The following is a 17005-nucleotide window of genomic DNA, read 5'->3' as shown; positions in this document are numbered from 1 at the left end:
TGTACACTACAGATCATCAGAACACAGTCTACAGGTGAACACTGCAGATCATCATAACGTAGTCTGCAGGTGTACACTACAGAATCATCAGAGCACAGTCTGCAGGTGTACACTACAGATCATCAGAACACAGTCTGCAGGTGTACACTACAGATCATCAGAACACAGTCTGCAGGTGTACACTACAGATCATCAGAACACAGTCTGCAGGTGTACACTACAGAATCATCAGAACATAGTCTGCGCGTGTAACCACAGATCATCAGAACACAGTCTGCAGGTGTACACTACAGAATCATCAGAACACACTCTGCAGGTGTACACTACAGAATCATCAGAACACAGTCTGCAGGTGTACACTACAGATCATCAGAACACAGTCTGCAGGTGTACACTACAGATCATCAGAACACAGTCTGCGCGTGTAACCATAGATCATCAGAACACAGTCTGCAGGTGTACACTACAGATCATCAGAACACAGTCTGCAGGTGTACACTACAGATCATCAGAACACAGTCTGCAGGTGTACACTACAGATCATCAGAACACAGTCTGCAGGTGTACACTACAGAGCATCAGAACATAGTTTGCAGGTGTACACTACAGATCATCAGAAGACAGTCTACAGGTGAACACTACAGATCATCAGAACACAGTCTGCAGGTGTACACTACAGATCATCAGAACACAGTCTACAGGTGAACACTGCAGATCATCATAACGTAGTCTGCAGGTGTACACTACAGAATCATCAGAGCACAGTCTGCAGGTGTACACTACAGATCATCAGAACACAGTCTGCAGGTGTACACTACAGATCATCAGAACACAGTCTGCAGGTGTACACTACAGATCATCAGAACACAGTCTGCAGGTGTACACTACAGAATCATCAGAACATAGTCTGCGCGTGTAACCACAGATCATCAGAACACAGTCTGCAGGTGTACACTACAGAATCATCAGAACACAGTATGCAGGTGTACACTACAGAATCATCATAACACAGTCTGCAGGTGTACACTACAGATCATCAGAACACAGTCTGCAGGTGTACACTACAGATCATCAGAACACAGTCTGCACATGTAACCATAGATCATCAGAACACAGTCTGCAGGTGTACACTACAGATCATCAGAACACAGTCTGCAGGTGTACACTACAGATCATCAGAACACAGTCTGCAGGTGTACACTACAGATCATCAGAACACAGTCTGCAGGTGTACACTACAGATCATCAGAACACAGTCTACAGGTGAACACTGCAGATCATCATAACGTAGTCTGCAGGTGTACACTACAGAATCATCAGAGCACAGTCTGCAGGTGTACACTACAGATCATCAGAACACAGTCTGCAGGTGTACACTACAGATCATCAGAACACAGTCTGCAGGTGTACACTACAGATCATCAGAACACAGTCTGCAGGTGTACACTACAGAATCATCAGAACATAGTCTGCGCGTGTAACCACAGATCATCAGAACACAGTCTGCAGGTGTACACTACAGAATCATCAGAACACAGTCTGCAGGTGTACACTACAGATCATCAGAACACAGTCTGCAGGTGTACACTACAGATCATCAGAACACAGTCTACAGGTGAACACTGCAGATCATCATAACGTAGTCTGCAGGTGTACACTACAGAATCATCAGAGCACAGTCTGCAGGTGTACACTACAGATCATCAGAACACAGTCTGCAGGTGTACACTACAGATCATCAGAACACAGTCTGCAGGTGTACACTACAGATCATCAGAACACAGTCTGCAGGTGTACACTACAGAATCATCAGAACATACTCTGCGCGTGTAACCACAGATCATCAGAACACAGTCTGCAGGTGTACACTACAGATCATCAGAACACAGTCTGCAGGTGTACACTACAGAGCATCAGAACATAGTTTGCAGGTGTACACTACAGATCATCAGAAGACAGTCTACAGGTGAACACTACAGATCATCAGAACACAGTCTGCAGGTGTACACTACAGATCATCAGAACACAGTCTACAGGTGAACACTGCAGATCATCATAACGTAGTCTGCAGGTGTACACTACAGAATCATCAGAGCACAGTCTGCAGGTGTACACTACAGATCATCAGAACACAGTCTGCAGGTGTACACTACAGATCATCAGAACACAGTCTGCAGGTGTACACTACAGATCATCAGAACACAGTCTGCAGGTGTACACTACAGAATCATCAGAACATAGTCTGCGCGTGTAACCACAGATCATCAGAACACAGTCTGCAGGTGTACACTACAGAATCATCAGAACACAGTATGCAGGTGTACACTACAGAATCATCATAACACAGTCTGCAGGTGTACACTACAGATCATCAGAACACAGTCTGCAGGTGTACACTACAGATCATCAGAACACAGTCTGCACATGTAACCATAGATCATCAGAACACAGTCTGCAGGTGTACACTACAGATCATCAGAACACAGTCTGCAGGTGTACACTACAGATCATCAGAACACAGTCTGCAGGTGTACACTACAGATCATCAGAACACAGTCTGCAGGTGTACACTACAGAGCATCAGAACATAGTTTGCAGGTGTACACTACAGATCATCAGAAGACAGTCTACAGGTGAACACTACAGATCATCAGAACACAGTCTGCAGGTGTACACTACAGATCATCAGAACACAGTCTACAGGTGAACACTACAGATCATCAGAACACAGTCTGCAGGTGTACACTACAGATCATCAGAACATAGTCTGGGGGCATACAGTGCTTTCAGGAATTTGGTCTTTTGGTTCTCTTGATTTAGAAGAGTCCTTGGACATCCTTGCTGGGATGTGGTGTAAGTTTAAATAGTTCTACAGAGAGATTTGAGCTAACCCTTGCTGAAGCATGCATATAATATTCTGTCATCTGTGTGTATTTTAGGACAAATGAAGTAAGGTTTGGGTAGGGTTGTTTTTCAGTAAGATGTTTACTATAAGAGAAAGCAGACATAGTATCTTTTCATCTTATGTTGTACATTGTAACATTACATTTGCAATAGAGATATGGTACAAGCCAGATCTTAGTGCATCAAAGGGAACCAGAGAACCTTGTGATGCATTACAGTGGTAGGGCTGGTCTAGCTAGCCAGCTCCCTCTAAGAATTCCTATCCCTGTCTTACCAGGCTGTTGTTACAGGAAGCCACCAGACATCTACAGAAGTCCTGGGGACCCAAACTTTGGTCCTTGCATATCGCAGTCACTTTAACCACCGAAGCCTTTGGCTCTGAAGCATTTTTTTCCAGAAAAATTCTTTGCTATTTTGACTTAAATTTACTTTTATCCAGATTATTCTTGTAATAATACAGGAACCCAGTATATCAGTGACTATGTGACTATCCTAAGCTGTATGACTGTGAGAGGCTCTTCTATGTTTTTCTCTTACAGGAGGCTAGTACCCTAGCAGATCTGGACAGCGGGAACATGGAAAAAATCATCCAAGATGAGAATATTACCCTGTATGTGTGGGCAAACCTAAAAAAGAATCCCAGGTACTCCCCTACCACTTCCCCAGAGACACCGGTGTTTAGTAGGTTGGTTGAAGTTTAAGCATCAATTTCTATAGGTCATTGTATCTGAGTCATTATATCCCAGTGTCTAGTACAGATATGCACAGTGAATGTGGTGTCTTCCCATGCTGGTCACATGAGTGGTGTACATGTATACATAAAAAAAATACGCCATTTTTAAAGGAGTTCAGAGCCCTCTTTCCACCACCCTGCCAAGGCTGGCCTTGGACTGGTGACCCTCCTCTCTCAGCTTCCCTGGTGCTGGGACCACAGGTGTATGACTTCAGGCCTGGCTCTAAGCTCCATTTTTGATGTTTCATAAAAGGAAGAAACAAAAATATTTCCCAAGTTGTATTTTCTACAAATGCTGTGATTTCTATAAACTTCAAGACATGTCAGCCTTTTTGTTGTTAAAAATGCTACACACAGAATTGTAAAGGAAATTTGTCTGTAGGAGAGGGGACGACAGCATGCTTTCCTGCGTGAGATGGCATGCTTTTCTGCGTGAGATGGCATGCTTTCCTGCATGAGAAGGCATGCTTTCCTGTGTGAGAAGGCATGCTTTCCTGCATGAGAAGGCATGCTTTCCTGTGTGAGATGGCATGCTTTCCTGCATGAGGCAGCATGCTTTCCTGCATGAGACGGCATGCTTTCCTGCGTGAGATGGCATGCTTTCCTGCGTGAGACGGCATGCTTTCCTGCATGAGACGGCATGCTTTCCTGCGTGAGATGGCATGCTTTCCTGCGTGAGACGGCATGCTTTCCTGCATGAGAAGGCATGCTTTCCTGTGTGAGATGGCATGCTTTCCTGCGTGAGACGGCATGCTTTCCTGCATGAGACGGCATGCTTTCCTGCGTGAGATGGCATGCTTTCCTGCGTGAGACGGCATGCTTTCCTGTATGAGAAGGCATGCTTTCCTGTGTGAGATGGCATGCTTTCCTGCATGAGGCAGCATGCTTTCCTGTGTGAGATGGCATGCTTTCCTGTGTGAGAAGGCATGCTTTCCTGCATGAGGCGGCATGCTTTCCTGTGTGAGATGGCATGCTTTCCTGCATGAGGCAGCATGCTTTCCTGTGTGAGATGGCATGCTTTCCTGCGTGAGAAGGCATGCTTTCCTGCATGAGGTGGCATGCTTTCCTGTGTGAGATGGCATGCTTTCCTGCGTGAGAAGGCATGCTTTCCTGCATGAGGCGGCATGCTTTCCTGTGTGAGATGGCATGCTTTCCTGCATGAGGCAGCATGCTTTCCTGTGTGAGATGGCATGCTTTCCTGCGTGAGAAGGCATGCTTTCCTGCATGAAGCGGCATGCTTTCCTGTGTGAGATGGCATGCTTTCCTGCGTGAGTAAGGAATAGTGAGGACAGTAAGGTTTGGCTTTATTGTGATAATGATAGGAAAGGATTGCAAGGATTAGTTCAGTGCTCGACTGGCTGAGTGCCCAGCTATAAAAGTATGGCAGGCACTGTGAGTAGTCTAGAGTGGGGTGTATTTGGAGAGTCATCAGTGAAAAACCAATGTTTGCTGTGTCATGGAGTTGTCTGAGCATGAAGTATGTTCACACATACAAAAGGGTCATTTGTTCACACATATGGAACTCGTTCAGAGCCTCTTAGAGTTCATTCAGGGAGGCCTCTTCATCCTCACCAGGAAAACCAAAGCCCATGCTGACACCCAGTAGGGTGAGCACTGATAGAAGTCATACGTGATCAGATTTAGAGAGACAGAGGAGGCTGGGTAGGGCACTGAGAGGCCCTGGGGAGACAGAAGTTGCTGCTGGAGAGATGATGTTGGATTGGAACCCAAGAGAGTGTTCTGAGAAGCACTGGGTTCCAGTGCTGCAGGTAAAGCGAATATTTACAGGACACAGGAGGGCATTAAAACCGGCACCTGCAAAGGTGCAGTGTGACACCCAGACCTCCCGGACTCATCCTCCTCATTTCTATTGATTAATTACTGACAGGTATCGAAGTGTGAAATTCTCTGGAACACAAATTGGATTTGAAATCCCAAGGATACTAGCTACAAGTGATGTCGCTCTTCGGCTCCTACACACACGCTATGACCATGTCACCCCTCTTTACCCCAACACCATCACTGAGGAAGAACATGTTCCCATGGCAGCGAAGCATTTCAAGGAAGAGGAGAGTACAGAAAAGGCCGTCACTGAAGAAAAGGTCTTTGCTGAAGAAAACACTGCCAGTCAAGCTGCCGAGTCTCAGTCTAGGCAAGAAACAGAGCTCAGCTTAGTCCAAGAGGAGGAGCCCAACTCTGAGGCGCTAGAGAACATTGACGTACGAAGGGTTGGACGCTGTCTGTCTGTCTGTCTGAGATGGTATCTCATAACACATTCCAGGCTAGATAGTCCAAACTTATAGCAGTCCCCTGCCTCAGCCTCTCAAATGCTGAGGTTGCTGGCATGAGACGCTTAGCTTAGACGGACGGGTTCTAAACAGATTTTGTGTATTTTTTGCTCTGTGCAGTGAGCAGTAGCTGGTCCCTGGAGACATTCTCAAGATTCTTCCTGAACAAATAGAAACTATTTAGAAGCCCCTTTCTTGCCTGTACCCTGGTTTCCAATGTGTCTTTCTCCATCCACAGTCAGCACCTGTAGCTGCTTCAGCATCCGGGTCTGCATTCTGATGTTTCATCAGCTTCTGCAAAGCCATGAGGCTGGGGTGTGGGGTATTTGTCCATGTCCACTCCTTCAAGGCAGCCTACAGCAAATACTTGTGCACCCTGGAAGAGTTCACATCTTCTGCCATTTCCCCAGTATCTGGCTTTTGAAGACTGGTTGTTTGTGAGACATGGTCTCACTATGAGGCCCTGGGTGTCCTGGAGCTCACTCTGTAGACCAGCCTGGTTAATAACTCACAGAGATCTGGCCGCCTCTACCTCCCGAGTGCTGGGGTTAAAGGCGTGCACCACCAAGCAGGGCCAATTGATTATCTTGAGATACAGCATATCTAGAGGTCCTGTCCCCTCTGGTGTACTATTTGAGCAATTGAATAACCACAGGCCTGGGGCTGGGAAGAGGTTCAGCAGGGAAGGTATCTGCTGTGTAAGCATGACGACCTGAATTCAAATTGCCCCACCCATGAAAACATCAGAGTGTGGCCACACATGCACATGTAACCCCAGCATTGTGGGAGAACAGAGATAGGATCCACAAGGCTTGCTGGCCACCACCCATTCTCTAGGGAAGAAGGCAGAGATTGGTAAACAGGACAGCCAGTGTCCCCCTCTGCCCTGAGTACCTGTGCACATGCATGCACACACTATTAAAGACACCCATGCTCTTGCCATTGACTTCTGCTTGTCTTCTAGCTGTCGAGATTTTTACAACCCATTTTGTTAGAACAACTTTGGACTTGAACGATTCTTTCTCTACTCAAAGCTGCTTTTGTTGCTACAGTCCACTAGAATTTTAGAGGACCCCAAAACCTCAGTGTGAGTGTGTAAGACAAGCAGTATATTGATTTGAAAGGTTTATTTTCTTTAAGTATGGGAAGAGTTAAGGATGGGATAGATGGTGTGTGAATTTGAAATAAAAATGTGAGTTGTTCCTGAGTGGCTCAGTGGGTAAAGATGCCTGCACACTTAAGTTCATCCCTTGGTCATTCACGGTGGAAGGAGGGGACTGGCTGCTGAAGCTGTCCTCTGACCTCCACACATGCCATGGCGCATGTGTGTGCATGCATACACACACACACACACACACACACACACACACACACACACACCCATACTATTTATATACACAAAAATGTAAAATTCTAAAACTTTGAATTATTGGATATTCTAAGAACATGTTGAAAAATTCTGTTTGAAATACAACAGTTGTATCAAGAAGTTTTAAAGACTCTGGAATCTGAAGCAATGTAAAGTGGATGCGAGTTGACTCTTGGTAGAGATAGTTTGTTGTGTTTTGTGTATGGTTGTAACAGGAGAGTTAAAAAGGCCTGGAGGGAAGAGAACCAGAAAACTGGGCAGGCTGCTACAGGAGTGAGAAATAACCGACTTCCCCCATCCTTAAAAACCTGTCAGTTCTCAGGAGCAGAGGCAGGTGGATTGCTGTGAGACCGTGGCCGTTCTGGTCTATAGAGTGAGACTAAAACACGAACCGACAGGAAAGTTTAAGACAGAGATTACTTTGTTTGGTTTCAATTCAGCTCTGTGGGTGGTAGCTTTCTTGGGGTTCAGTACTTCTGCTCACTTTTCCTTCCAGGCGTGACAGCCTGATTTGCTTTAACAGTCAGTATGTGTGGGTGGGCGGGTGTGGGAAATTGTCTCTGAACCAACATTATTTCAGTATGAATGAAAATTTAAGATAAAAAGAAATGAGGTTACTTTACAGGTGGCCGTGGTTGCAGTCATGAGGTCATAGAAATAAAGAGCACTGAGTGGTCTTTCTGGGTCTCTAGAGCTGTGATTCCCAACCTTCCTGATGCTGCAACCCTCTAATACAGTTCCTCATGTTGTGGGGACCCCAGCCATAAAATTATTTCGTCACTACTTCTTAACTGTAATTTTGCTACTGTTATGAATTGTGATGTAAATATCTGATATGTGACCCCTGTGAATGGGTGTTCAAACTCCAAGGGGGTCATGACCCATGGGTTAAGATTTACTGCTCAAGAAATTTCCTGTACTGTCAGTGTCAGATAATTTTTCACTCTGCATCCAGTGGCTTGACCATAGTTACTGATGAGTCTACCAATATCTTACATAGGAATTATATTAACTTAAAAACTGCAAAACAATAATTAGAAACTACATAATTTGAGCTATGACTTGAATCTGCACAACTAAAGCATTCTGTCTTCTATCCATGACTCAGTTATGGTGGCCTCATGGGGTCATGATTTGTCATTCTGTAAATTGAGGTGATTTAGGAAACAGTTTTTATAGAAGGCTTGAGTTTTAGTTATGTGTGTACATTTGGCTTTGTGAACATGAATGCAGTGCTGAAGTGGGGCGCAGAGGAGGGCATCACAACCCCTGGAGCTGAACTTCTCCATTCTGGTTCTGGGGAGCCACTCAGGGCCTCTGGAAGGACAGCAGTTCTCTTACCTGCTCTGGGCCATCCCAGGGCTCCTGGAAGGATTTTATATTAAAAGCCTAAGCATACAAGTGTAGTTAGAGTTGTCCTGCCTGGCCCAGTCAGGACAAATCTCTCTCACCTGCCAGTCTCACAGTCGCTCAGACCCAGTCAAGAAAGCACACAGAAACTTACATTGTTTAGAAACTGTATGGCCGTGGCAGGCTTCTTGTTATCTACTTCTTCTATCTTAAATTAACCCATTTCTGTTAGTCTATACTTTGCCACATGGCTTGTGGCTTACCAGTGTCTTTACATGTTGCTTTTTATGGCCGGGTCTGGCGGTGTCTCTCCCTAGCCTTCTACTTCCCAGAATTCTCTTCTCTCTTGTCCCACCTATACTTCCTGCCTGGCCACTGGCTAATCAGAACTTTATTTACACAGAGCAATATCCACAGCACTTCCCCTTTTCTTTTTTTTTAAAAGAAGGTTTTAACTTTTACATAGTACAATTACATATAACAAAACAATTATAAAGCAAGAATTATAGTTACAATATTAAAGAAGATGTCCTATCTATCTTATATTTGTGAGTCTAAAGTTTTATATCTAACTTATCTTGTATCATAACTGAGGAAATTATAACTATCTAGTCTTCAACCACATCAAAGACCTCAGAAGGATATAATATTACCTGAGAACCGGGAGAAGGATGTAAGCATTTTTCAGGAGTCTTGCAAGAGTAGACAGAGGCAGCTGGCAGCCTGGACATCACCTAATGTTCTTTTGTAAAGTTGGGGCATTTGTCTTCAGCCCACAGGGCTAGAGTCTCTCGGTCACTTCTCTCAGTGTCCTGTAGAATGTCTGGCAGTTTCCTCTGTGAAGCAGGAACCTGAAGGACCATTTTGTCAAGCAAAGTTTAGTGGTCACCTTTCTATGGGTCCTGCATGTCCAGTTGATCAAGCAGTCCAGGCAAGAACAATTTCTTGTCCAAATGGCTATTTTTGCTAAGGTGAAGATAAACTCCATATGAAGTGTCTTCAATGCCCATCCTCCTCTCTGAAGTAAAACAGTGCTTCCAGGAGCGACATGTCTCACTGTCCAGAAAGTCTAAATTTTAAAAATATTTTAAATGCCATATTCTGTAGGTCTTTGAAGTATTTGAAGATTACCTATCTATCTGAAATATCTCTATGTATATGTAGAAGACTTAAGTAACATGGCTAGAGTATGATTATCATAGATGACTAATTATTAATCTATTTTTAATTATTCATTCAAATTTAAAATGAGCTATACAAACATAATACCTGCAGATGTCTATAATAATACCGACAGGGCTGTGTGTGTTAGGATTGCACAGCTGTTCCCACAGGTGTTTGATTTGCTCTCTAAACTTGGGAGGACCAAGCTTAGCTTCCTTAGTCTGTGTGGATGTGGAGAATGTGGCTAAGTCTATCTGCTTGTTGTTACTGTTTAATGCTGCCCTGGGCAGTTTCTGTTTGGTGTGATGTTGAAGAAACATGAAGACATCAGATGGCATCCTGTGACATACACTAGTCAATACATTAGTCAGAACCCTGAAGAGGCAGTTTCAAAGGGCTCTGTTGCCTCCCCAGAGCTGGGAAGTGCAGCTGGGAATTGAGATGGGAAGAACTTCACAGCACTGACAACATGGTAAGCTCTGGTCACTGTGAGAGGTGACCCTTGGTGAGAGGCAAATTTCCAGGAGGCATGTGTGATGACATCTTCTGGCCACACAGCACTTGACATGGCAAGGAGGAAGTGTGTAGGATGTCTGCAGAGGCAGGATAGGCGTTGGAGTCTTTGATGGGTGGGCTCTTGCTCCCTGGGTGCATCCCCGCGTCCTAGTGAAGGGGACCAGGTGTCTGTTAATGGCTCTGAGAGCTGCAGCAACAAGAGAGGCTGCTTGCCATCCTCATCTGCACCTTTAGACTCACTTCTTTCCTTACCAAACTGGCCATTTTTCAAGGCCTTCTGCTCCCTCGCTGTGTATCTATGAATTGAGGAGGGCCCACACCAGCCTGGAGGTTACTGTCTGGAAATGTCTTCCATCAGACAACCTAGTTCAGTTCTTTGGGTCCAGCCTCATTCAGGTTTTTAGGAAATGGGTAGAGTGAAGCCAGATTCTCTACCTGGATGTAACATAATCGGCTTCTAGCCCAGTTCCCAGTAAGTCCCCTCCCCTCTGAAGCCCCACACTTTGTATACACTGTCTGAAAAGCTATGTGCTCTTCTCTGTTTTCCCAGTATTCTGGTCTTCCAAACTCTCACCGGACCATTCATTGAGCTCTGCAGACAGACTTCTAGGCTTTCTGTGGCCTACAGTTCCAGCCTGTTCCATACCCCTCCAAGCAAGTTCCAAAGCTATGAACACATGGCCAAGTGCTCACAGCGACAGCATCAGTCCTTGACACTAATTCCCCGTTAGTCTCCTTCCTTGCAGCTGCGACACAGACCCTGAGAGAAGGAACTTAGGGAAGGAAGGGTTTGTCTGGACCTCACAGTCTGATGGGGTGAAGTGCGTCATGGGAGGTATGGCAGCCTGACATGTGGCTCCTGGGTCATGCTACAGAGAGAGATGGATGTTACTGCTCAGCCTGTCTTTCTCCTTCTCTTTAGCCTGAGACTGCAACTCACAGAATGGTGACTCTGCTCAGGGTGTGATCTAGTCCAGTTGACAGTGAAGACTGATGTAAATTTGAAATGGATTCTCTTACATTAAATGACTGTGTAGGGTTTTTTGTTTTTGTTTTTGTTTTTTTCATGAGCTTGAGAAGTTGGCCACTAGAGGGCTCTTAATATCATCTCTCAATGGATTTAAATGGCTTTTATATGTATTGTAGGTGTATTCTAAATTGGTATATAGCACAAAATATTTAGAAGGGCCTAATTGAGGTATGGCATACTTATGAGAGGTTTTTAAAATAGTAATTAGTTTCAGAAATATTTTATTACCCTGAGGAACAAGCAGATGGATATGAGTCTTTGAATTAAAAGTTCAAGTTGCAAAGTGTCTCTTTAAGGGGCTCTGAACTGGTCTGGAGATGAAGTTCAATGGATATATGCTTGACTGGCATGTGTGAGGCACTGGGTTCAACCCCTAGTCCTTCCAAAAGAGAAACTGAGCAAGCATGTATGAGGTTTACAGTGTGTGTGTGTGTGTGTGTGTGTGTGTGTGTGTGTGTGTGTGTGTGTTACACACCCTATCAAACTCTTAGGAAGTACCTGCTGTAAGGAACTCGACCTGATCTTAGTTTTCTTTGTGGGGGCAGGGCAGGGGGTGGTACTGTCAACTAAACCTAAGACTTCAGTTTGCTTGTATGTTAGCTTGGTGCTCTTCCACGGGATGATCTTAGGAGTTCTGCTTGTTTGCTTGTTCATTTTGTTGTTTGTCTGGATTCAGTGGTTTTGAGAAAGAATGTCATGGAGCCCAGGCTGGCCTCCAATGGTTGCATAGCTGAGGAAGACCTTGGACTTCTGAATCTCCTGCCTTCACCACGGAGTGCGAGGATCACAGACATAGCTATCACCCTGCTTTATGCAGTGCTGGGATCAAACCCTAGTCCTCCTGCATGCTGGGCAAGCTCTTACCTGAGCTACCTCCTGTCTAGTTCCTCCTTAGTGGGCTGTGTTGTGGAGCAGTGACAGCTGGCATTCTGGACACATCCCGGTGTGTGTACTGAAGGGTTAAGAGATGAGATACATATCAAATCAAAACAACAGGTAGAGTTTGCCCCTGAAGTGGCAGTATGTAGGCTAAGTGCTAGAAAGTGCTCATGGTGAATGGTTTTGCTCTTGTGTGGTTTGGTTTTTGAGAAAGGGTCTCATTCTGGTTTAGCCTTAGCTGGCCTAGAACTCACTCTGTAGACCAGGCTGGCCTCAAACTGACAGAGATCTTTCTGCCTCTGCCTCCTGAGTGCTGGAATTAAAAGCCTGCACCACCATGCCCAACTTTAATGCTAGATTTTTAATGGGTTAACTTTGTGGATTTCATGTTTTCCAGTCACAGACTAATTTCTGTGGATGCTGACATTCACAGCCCCCTGTTCTTTGGTTGCAGGCTTACTACCAGGAGGAGGAAAATGCCAAAGGCCCCAGATATGAGCTGGAGATGCGGTTGCTAAGTGAAGTTGTCTCTGCAGGTATTCCTATCACATCCTTGGTGTATGATGGAGGTTTTCTACTTAGAAAAGTCCACAAGACTGTTGCACAAGGAAATATGTTCAAAGCAGCTTCACAGTCCCTCTCCCAAGATAAGCGATGTTCACAGTCTTTTGTCTGGTGTCTCTCACTAGGCACCTTTTTGATTTTATTCAAACTGGGGGATCATATCAGATAAAAGACTTCTATTGACGGGAATGTTTTTCTACTCAATATTAAGTTATGTACTTAGGAAAAATGTATGTCCTGGACTATGATATTCAGCACTGATCCCAGGATACAGTGGTAGCCTGCCTCATTTATTAAAGTAGCTGCATAATTCAGCCTGAACAAGGGAGCATTGTTTAAATTCCTGTTGCTAGTGAGATGACCCGATCTCTTCTCTGCACTCGCTGCTGCAGCACACACAAGCATGTGCATGAACACACGCCTGATATTGCTTGAATCTTAAATTGGTCTTATTAATAAAAAAAAACAACCCTGGGATCCTGATATTGGGGTGAATGCTGAAAGATCAGAGAGACAAAGGAACAAGCCACCTCTTACCTCTAGGACACCTCAGCTGAAAGACTCCTAGTTCCTGTCTCCTCACACCTTACATACCTTTCTCTGCCCAGCCATTAAAGGCGTGTGTGCTTCCCAGTACTGGGATTAAAGGTATGTGCCACCACTGCCTGCCTCAGTTTCTCTCCTAGACTGAGTCAATCTCATGTTGTCCAGGGTGGCTTTGAAAACTCTCACAGATCCAGACAGATCTCTGCCTCCCGAGTGCTAGGATTAAAGGTGTGCCACCAATGCTGGCCTCTATGTTTAATCTAGTGGCTTGTTCTGTTCTCTGATCTTCAGGTAAATTTTATTAGGGTACATAATATGTCACCACACTTCACAGTCTTGGTCTGTAGGTAGGTGAAGGTGATCACGTGGCTGGCTTTTGTCTGATGATGCCTGTCCTCTTTTTGTTTGTTTGTTTTTTCGAGACAGGGTTTCTCTGTGTAGCTTTGCACCTTTCCTGGAGCTCACTCTGTAGCCCAGGCTGGCCTCGAACTCACAGAGGTCCGCCTGGCTCTGCCTCCCGAGTGCTGGGACTAGAGGCGTCGCCATACCGCCTGGCTCAGATGCCTGTCCTCTTAGCTGTCACTGCTCCCTTTCAGTGATGTCAAAGGACCTGCCCTGTATACTTCCAAACTTATTTGTCTTAACAAACCTCCGTCTGCCTCCTTACATTTCCTAACACTCTTAAATCTTTGTATTCTTTTATTCAGTTATTTATATATTCTGAGGCAGTGAAAATGTAGCCCAGGCTGGTCTCAAACCCTAGACTTAGGTAGCTTCTGATCCACCTGGCTCCACCTCCCAATGCTGGGCTCCCAAGCAAGCTTTCTGTGGTGCTGAGGGTCGAACCCCAGGCCTTGTACATACAAAACAAGCAGCCTACTTGTCGAGCTCCACCCTGCCATCTTTGGAATGTTTCTGTGGCCACGCCAGGTAAGGTTTTTCTTCTTTCTAGACCCGTGACGCTAGAGTAGGTGGGCCTCCTGCCATCCACACCACAGTTCCCTGCGTGGTGACCCCTGTCAGAGATGTCATCACCGTCCACAGCTGAGCCCAGCAGGATTTCTGGCTTCCTTTTAGGCCAATAAACTATAAATTAAATACATTTAAAAGTTAGCTGGACCGTGGTGGCACAGGCCTTTAATCTTAGCATTTGGGAGGCAGAGGCTGGTAGATCTCTAAGTTAGAGGCCAGCCTGGTCTACAGAGCAAGTCTTAACACCTAACTACACAGTGAAACCCTGTCTCAAAAAAAAGTTAAAGAGTGAAGTTTGTTAAACATTCACCAAAGAGACAGGTGGGGCCCCTGCTGTGTCTCTTTTGGGAGCAAATGGCACTACAATCCCGTGTCTGCCCTCTGCTAGCTCTACCTGTACCTACACATTCTCCTGCCCAGCTCTACCACACAGTACTGACACTATACAGATTTTATGCTTGAAGAAACTTGGACTGTATATATTAGTTAGCTTTGGGGGAAGGGCAGGGTCACATTGCCCAGCCCTGGCTAGCCCAGCACTTACCATGTGGATCCCCCTGCCTGCACCTCCTGAGAACTGAGCTGGAGGTGTGCACCACACATCTGTATCAGTCTGCAGACTAAAGTCTAGCCACTGCTCAGGGTGACGTTTGTAAGTGGCTGACTGCCTTGGGGTGAGAGCAGATTGCTAGATAATAGGATCCCACAGAATTCCTACTTCTTCACTTCCCTGGATCTTCTATGAGCTGGGCCTATTTCTGTTGAAATAGCCATTTTTTCACTTGAAACATGGGCCAAAATCTACTTTTCCACCATGAACTTCCCACCATCTTCTTTGGATTTTCAGTCAGATAATGTCCAATTTTAAGGACTTAGTTTGGTAATTATCAATTTTTGGTCAAACTTTTTTATGAAATACAATTTTACCAGTAATACATGCTTATTATATGTAGCCTCCTACAATGCTAGTGTGTGCTGCAAACAGAGCCCTTCCTGCCCCCCCCCCACATGCATACATGCACATTCACGCACTCACGTGCGCACACACGTACACATGCACACACAAACACACACCTGCTCCCCTCAAGGCTGGCTAGTGAGACACTTTAAGAACCATGCATGAAGTGTAGTACCCAAAGACAAACCTCCCTCAGCAGTCCTAGGATTTTGTTTTCACACACACATGCCCCCCCCCCAAAACCAAAAAAACAAAAACCACAAGACGCTCCAGTCTGATCTGAAACTGCACTATCTGTGGTTTATTTTAGCACAGCTGCGCCTGGTAGAGAACACCGTGGAGTTTCCACAAACCACTGAGGAGAAGGAGGTGGACCTGTGCCATTTCTCTACCCTGGGCGGAGTGTACCACCTGGACATCCTGGAGCTGCCCCCTCAGTGCAAACCAGTGAAGGGCTGGGTGCTAGTCGAGGTAGGAGACGTCTCTGAGTGAACCACAGGTGAAATCATTTTACTCCACTGCCCATGATCTCGGCGTCTGATGCACATTGGTCCCATTGTTGGAGAAATTCTTTCCTGTAAACCTACAATACTAATGCCCCAAAGTGCTGACTGATCCATAATACTGCTCGTCTGCATCAGAGCTTGGCAAATACTGATTTTCTGTGAAATGGCCAGGTGGTAACCATTTTCACCTTGCTAGACTGCCCTAACTCTGAGAACCTCACAGCCTTCTTCTTTGGCCCTGAGACCTCTGTAGAAAACTGTGGGCATGCCTATGTTCTAGTTCAGGTGTGCTTATGGAGGACAGCAGTAGGGGGACGTCCCAGGGGTCACAGCTGCCCAGTCTACTCTAGTTCCATGCTTACAGAAGCTTCAAGGACCTCTGTGGTCACTGGGGAATTTTCTAGAAAAGCAAGTTCATAAGTCACTAAATCAGAAATTCCTAGGCTGGGGTTCAGCTCAGTGGTAGAGCATGCTCCTGGCATGGGTGACACTCTGAGTGTGACCCTCAGGACTGCCAAAAACCCAGAATGAGGTTTTCACAGCACATGCTCTGAGGGCTGGCAGCATCTGTGTGAATCATCTAGAGAACATCCATGAACAGGCTGGCCGTTAGGAAAGAGCAGCACCTGGGGATGTCTGCAAATATCATAGTGGTGGGTGGCCTCAGATCCACTGAGTCAGTGGAGGCTGGGACTGCTGGCACATGGCACCCCGAGGACACCAGTGACAGGAATTCCCAGCTGTCACCCTGTGCTGGGCCCCCAGGCTTGGATTACTCTGTGGGAGCTGCCCCATCTCGCACACCCCTCCTGTAAGGACCTGGTGTATGTCCGTCTATAGTTTGTTTGTTTTGCTTTCTGAGACAAGGTCTCACTAGGAACCTCAGACTTCCCTTCAGCCTACTTCATAGCCAGGTTTTTGTGGGGTCCCCCTGCCTCAGCCTCCCAAGTGCTGAGATTACAAGTGTACACTGTTCTGGTTCATTTATTATCATTTTTAGTGGGTTGGTTTAGCATGTGCTAACTGGTCCCAACTATGACCTCCTGCACTGGAAGTTGCTCTAACCTATAAATAACTCCAAAAGAAAGTATTTCTTATATCTAAGAAACAAAACTTTTTTTTAAAAGTGGCTTTTTTTGTTTGTTTGTTTGTTTGTTTGTTTGTTTAATTCCCTGCTCCCATGCTCAATACCGGGAAGGTAGATGAGCTCTTAACCATGCCCGGTC

At 45.5% G+C, this 17005-nt stretch overlaps 1 protein-coding gene across 7 annotated transcripts in view; it reads left to right on the top strand.

Moving 5' to 3' along the window:
- Window positions 1-17005, top strand: part of Cfap94 (cilia and flagella associated protein 94) — a 46101-nt gene that overhangs the window by 19528 nt on the left and 9568 nt on the right. For 5 of the 7 annotated variants that reach the window (XM_036180582.1, XM_036180579.1, XM_036180584.1 and 2 more), the window contains 4 exons: window positions 3444-3589; window positions 5526-5856; window positions 12688-12769; window positions 15584-15744. In XM_036180582.1, the coding sequence (XP_036036475.1) occupies window positions 3444-3589; window positions 5526-5856; window positions 12688-12769; window positions 15584-15744 (720 nt within the window). The remainder of the gene's footprint in view (window positions 1-3443; window positions 3590-5525; window positions 5857-12687; window positions 12770-15583; window positions 15745-17005) is intronic. The other 2 variants (XM_036180583.1, XM_036180581.1) reach the window with 1 other exon arrangement.

This window comes from Onychomys torridus, chromosome 3, assembly GCF_903995425.1.
Source record: "Onychomys torridus chromosome 3, mOncTor1.1, whole genome shotgun sequence".
Taxonomy (NCBI): Eukaryota; Metazoa; Chordata; class Mammalia; order Rodentia; family Cricetidae; genus Onychomys; species Onychomys torridus.
Note: the sequence above shows the minus strand (reverse complement) of the source record. Positions and strands in the feature narration are given on the sequence as shown.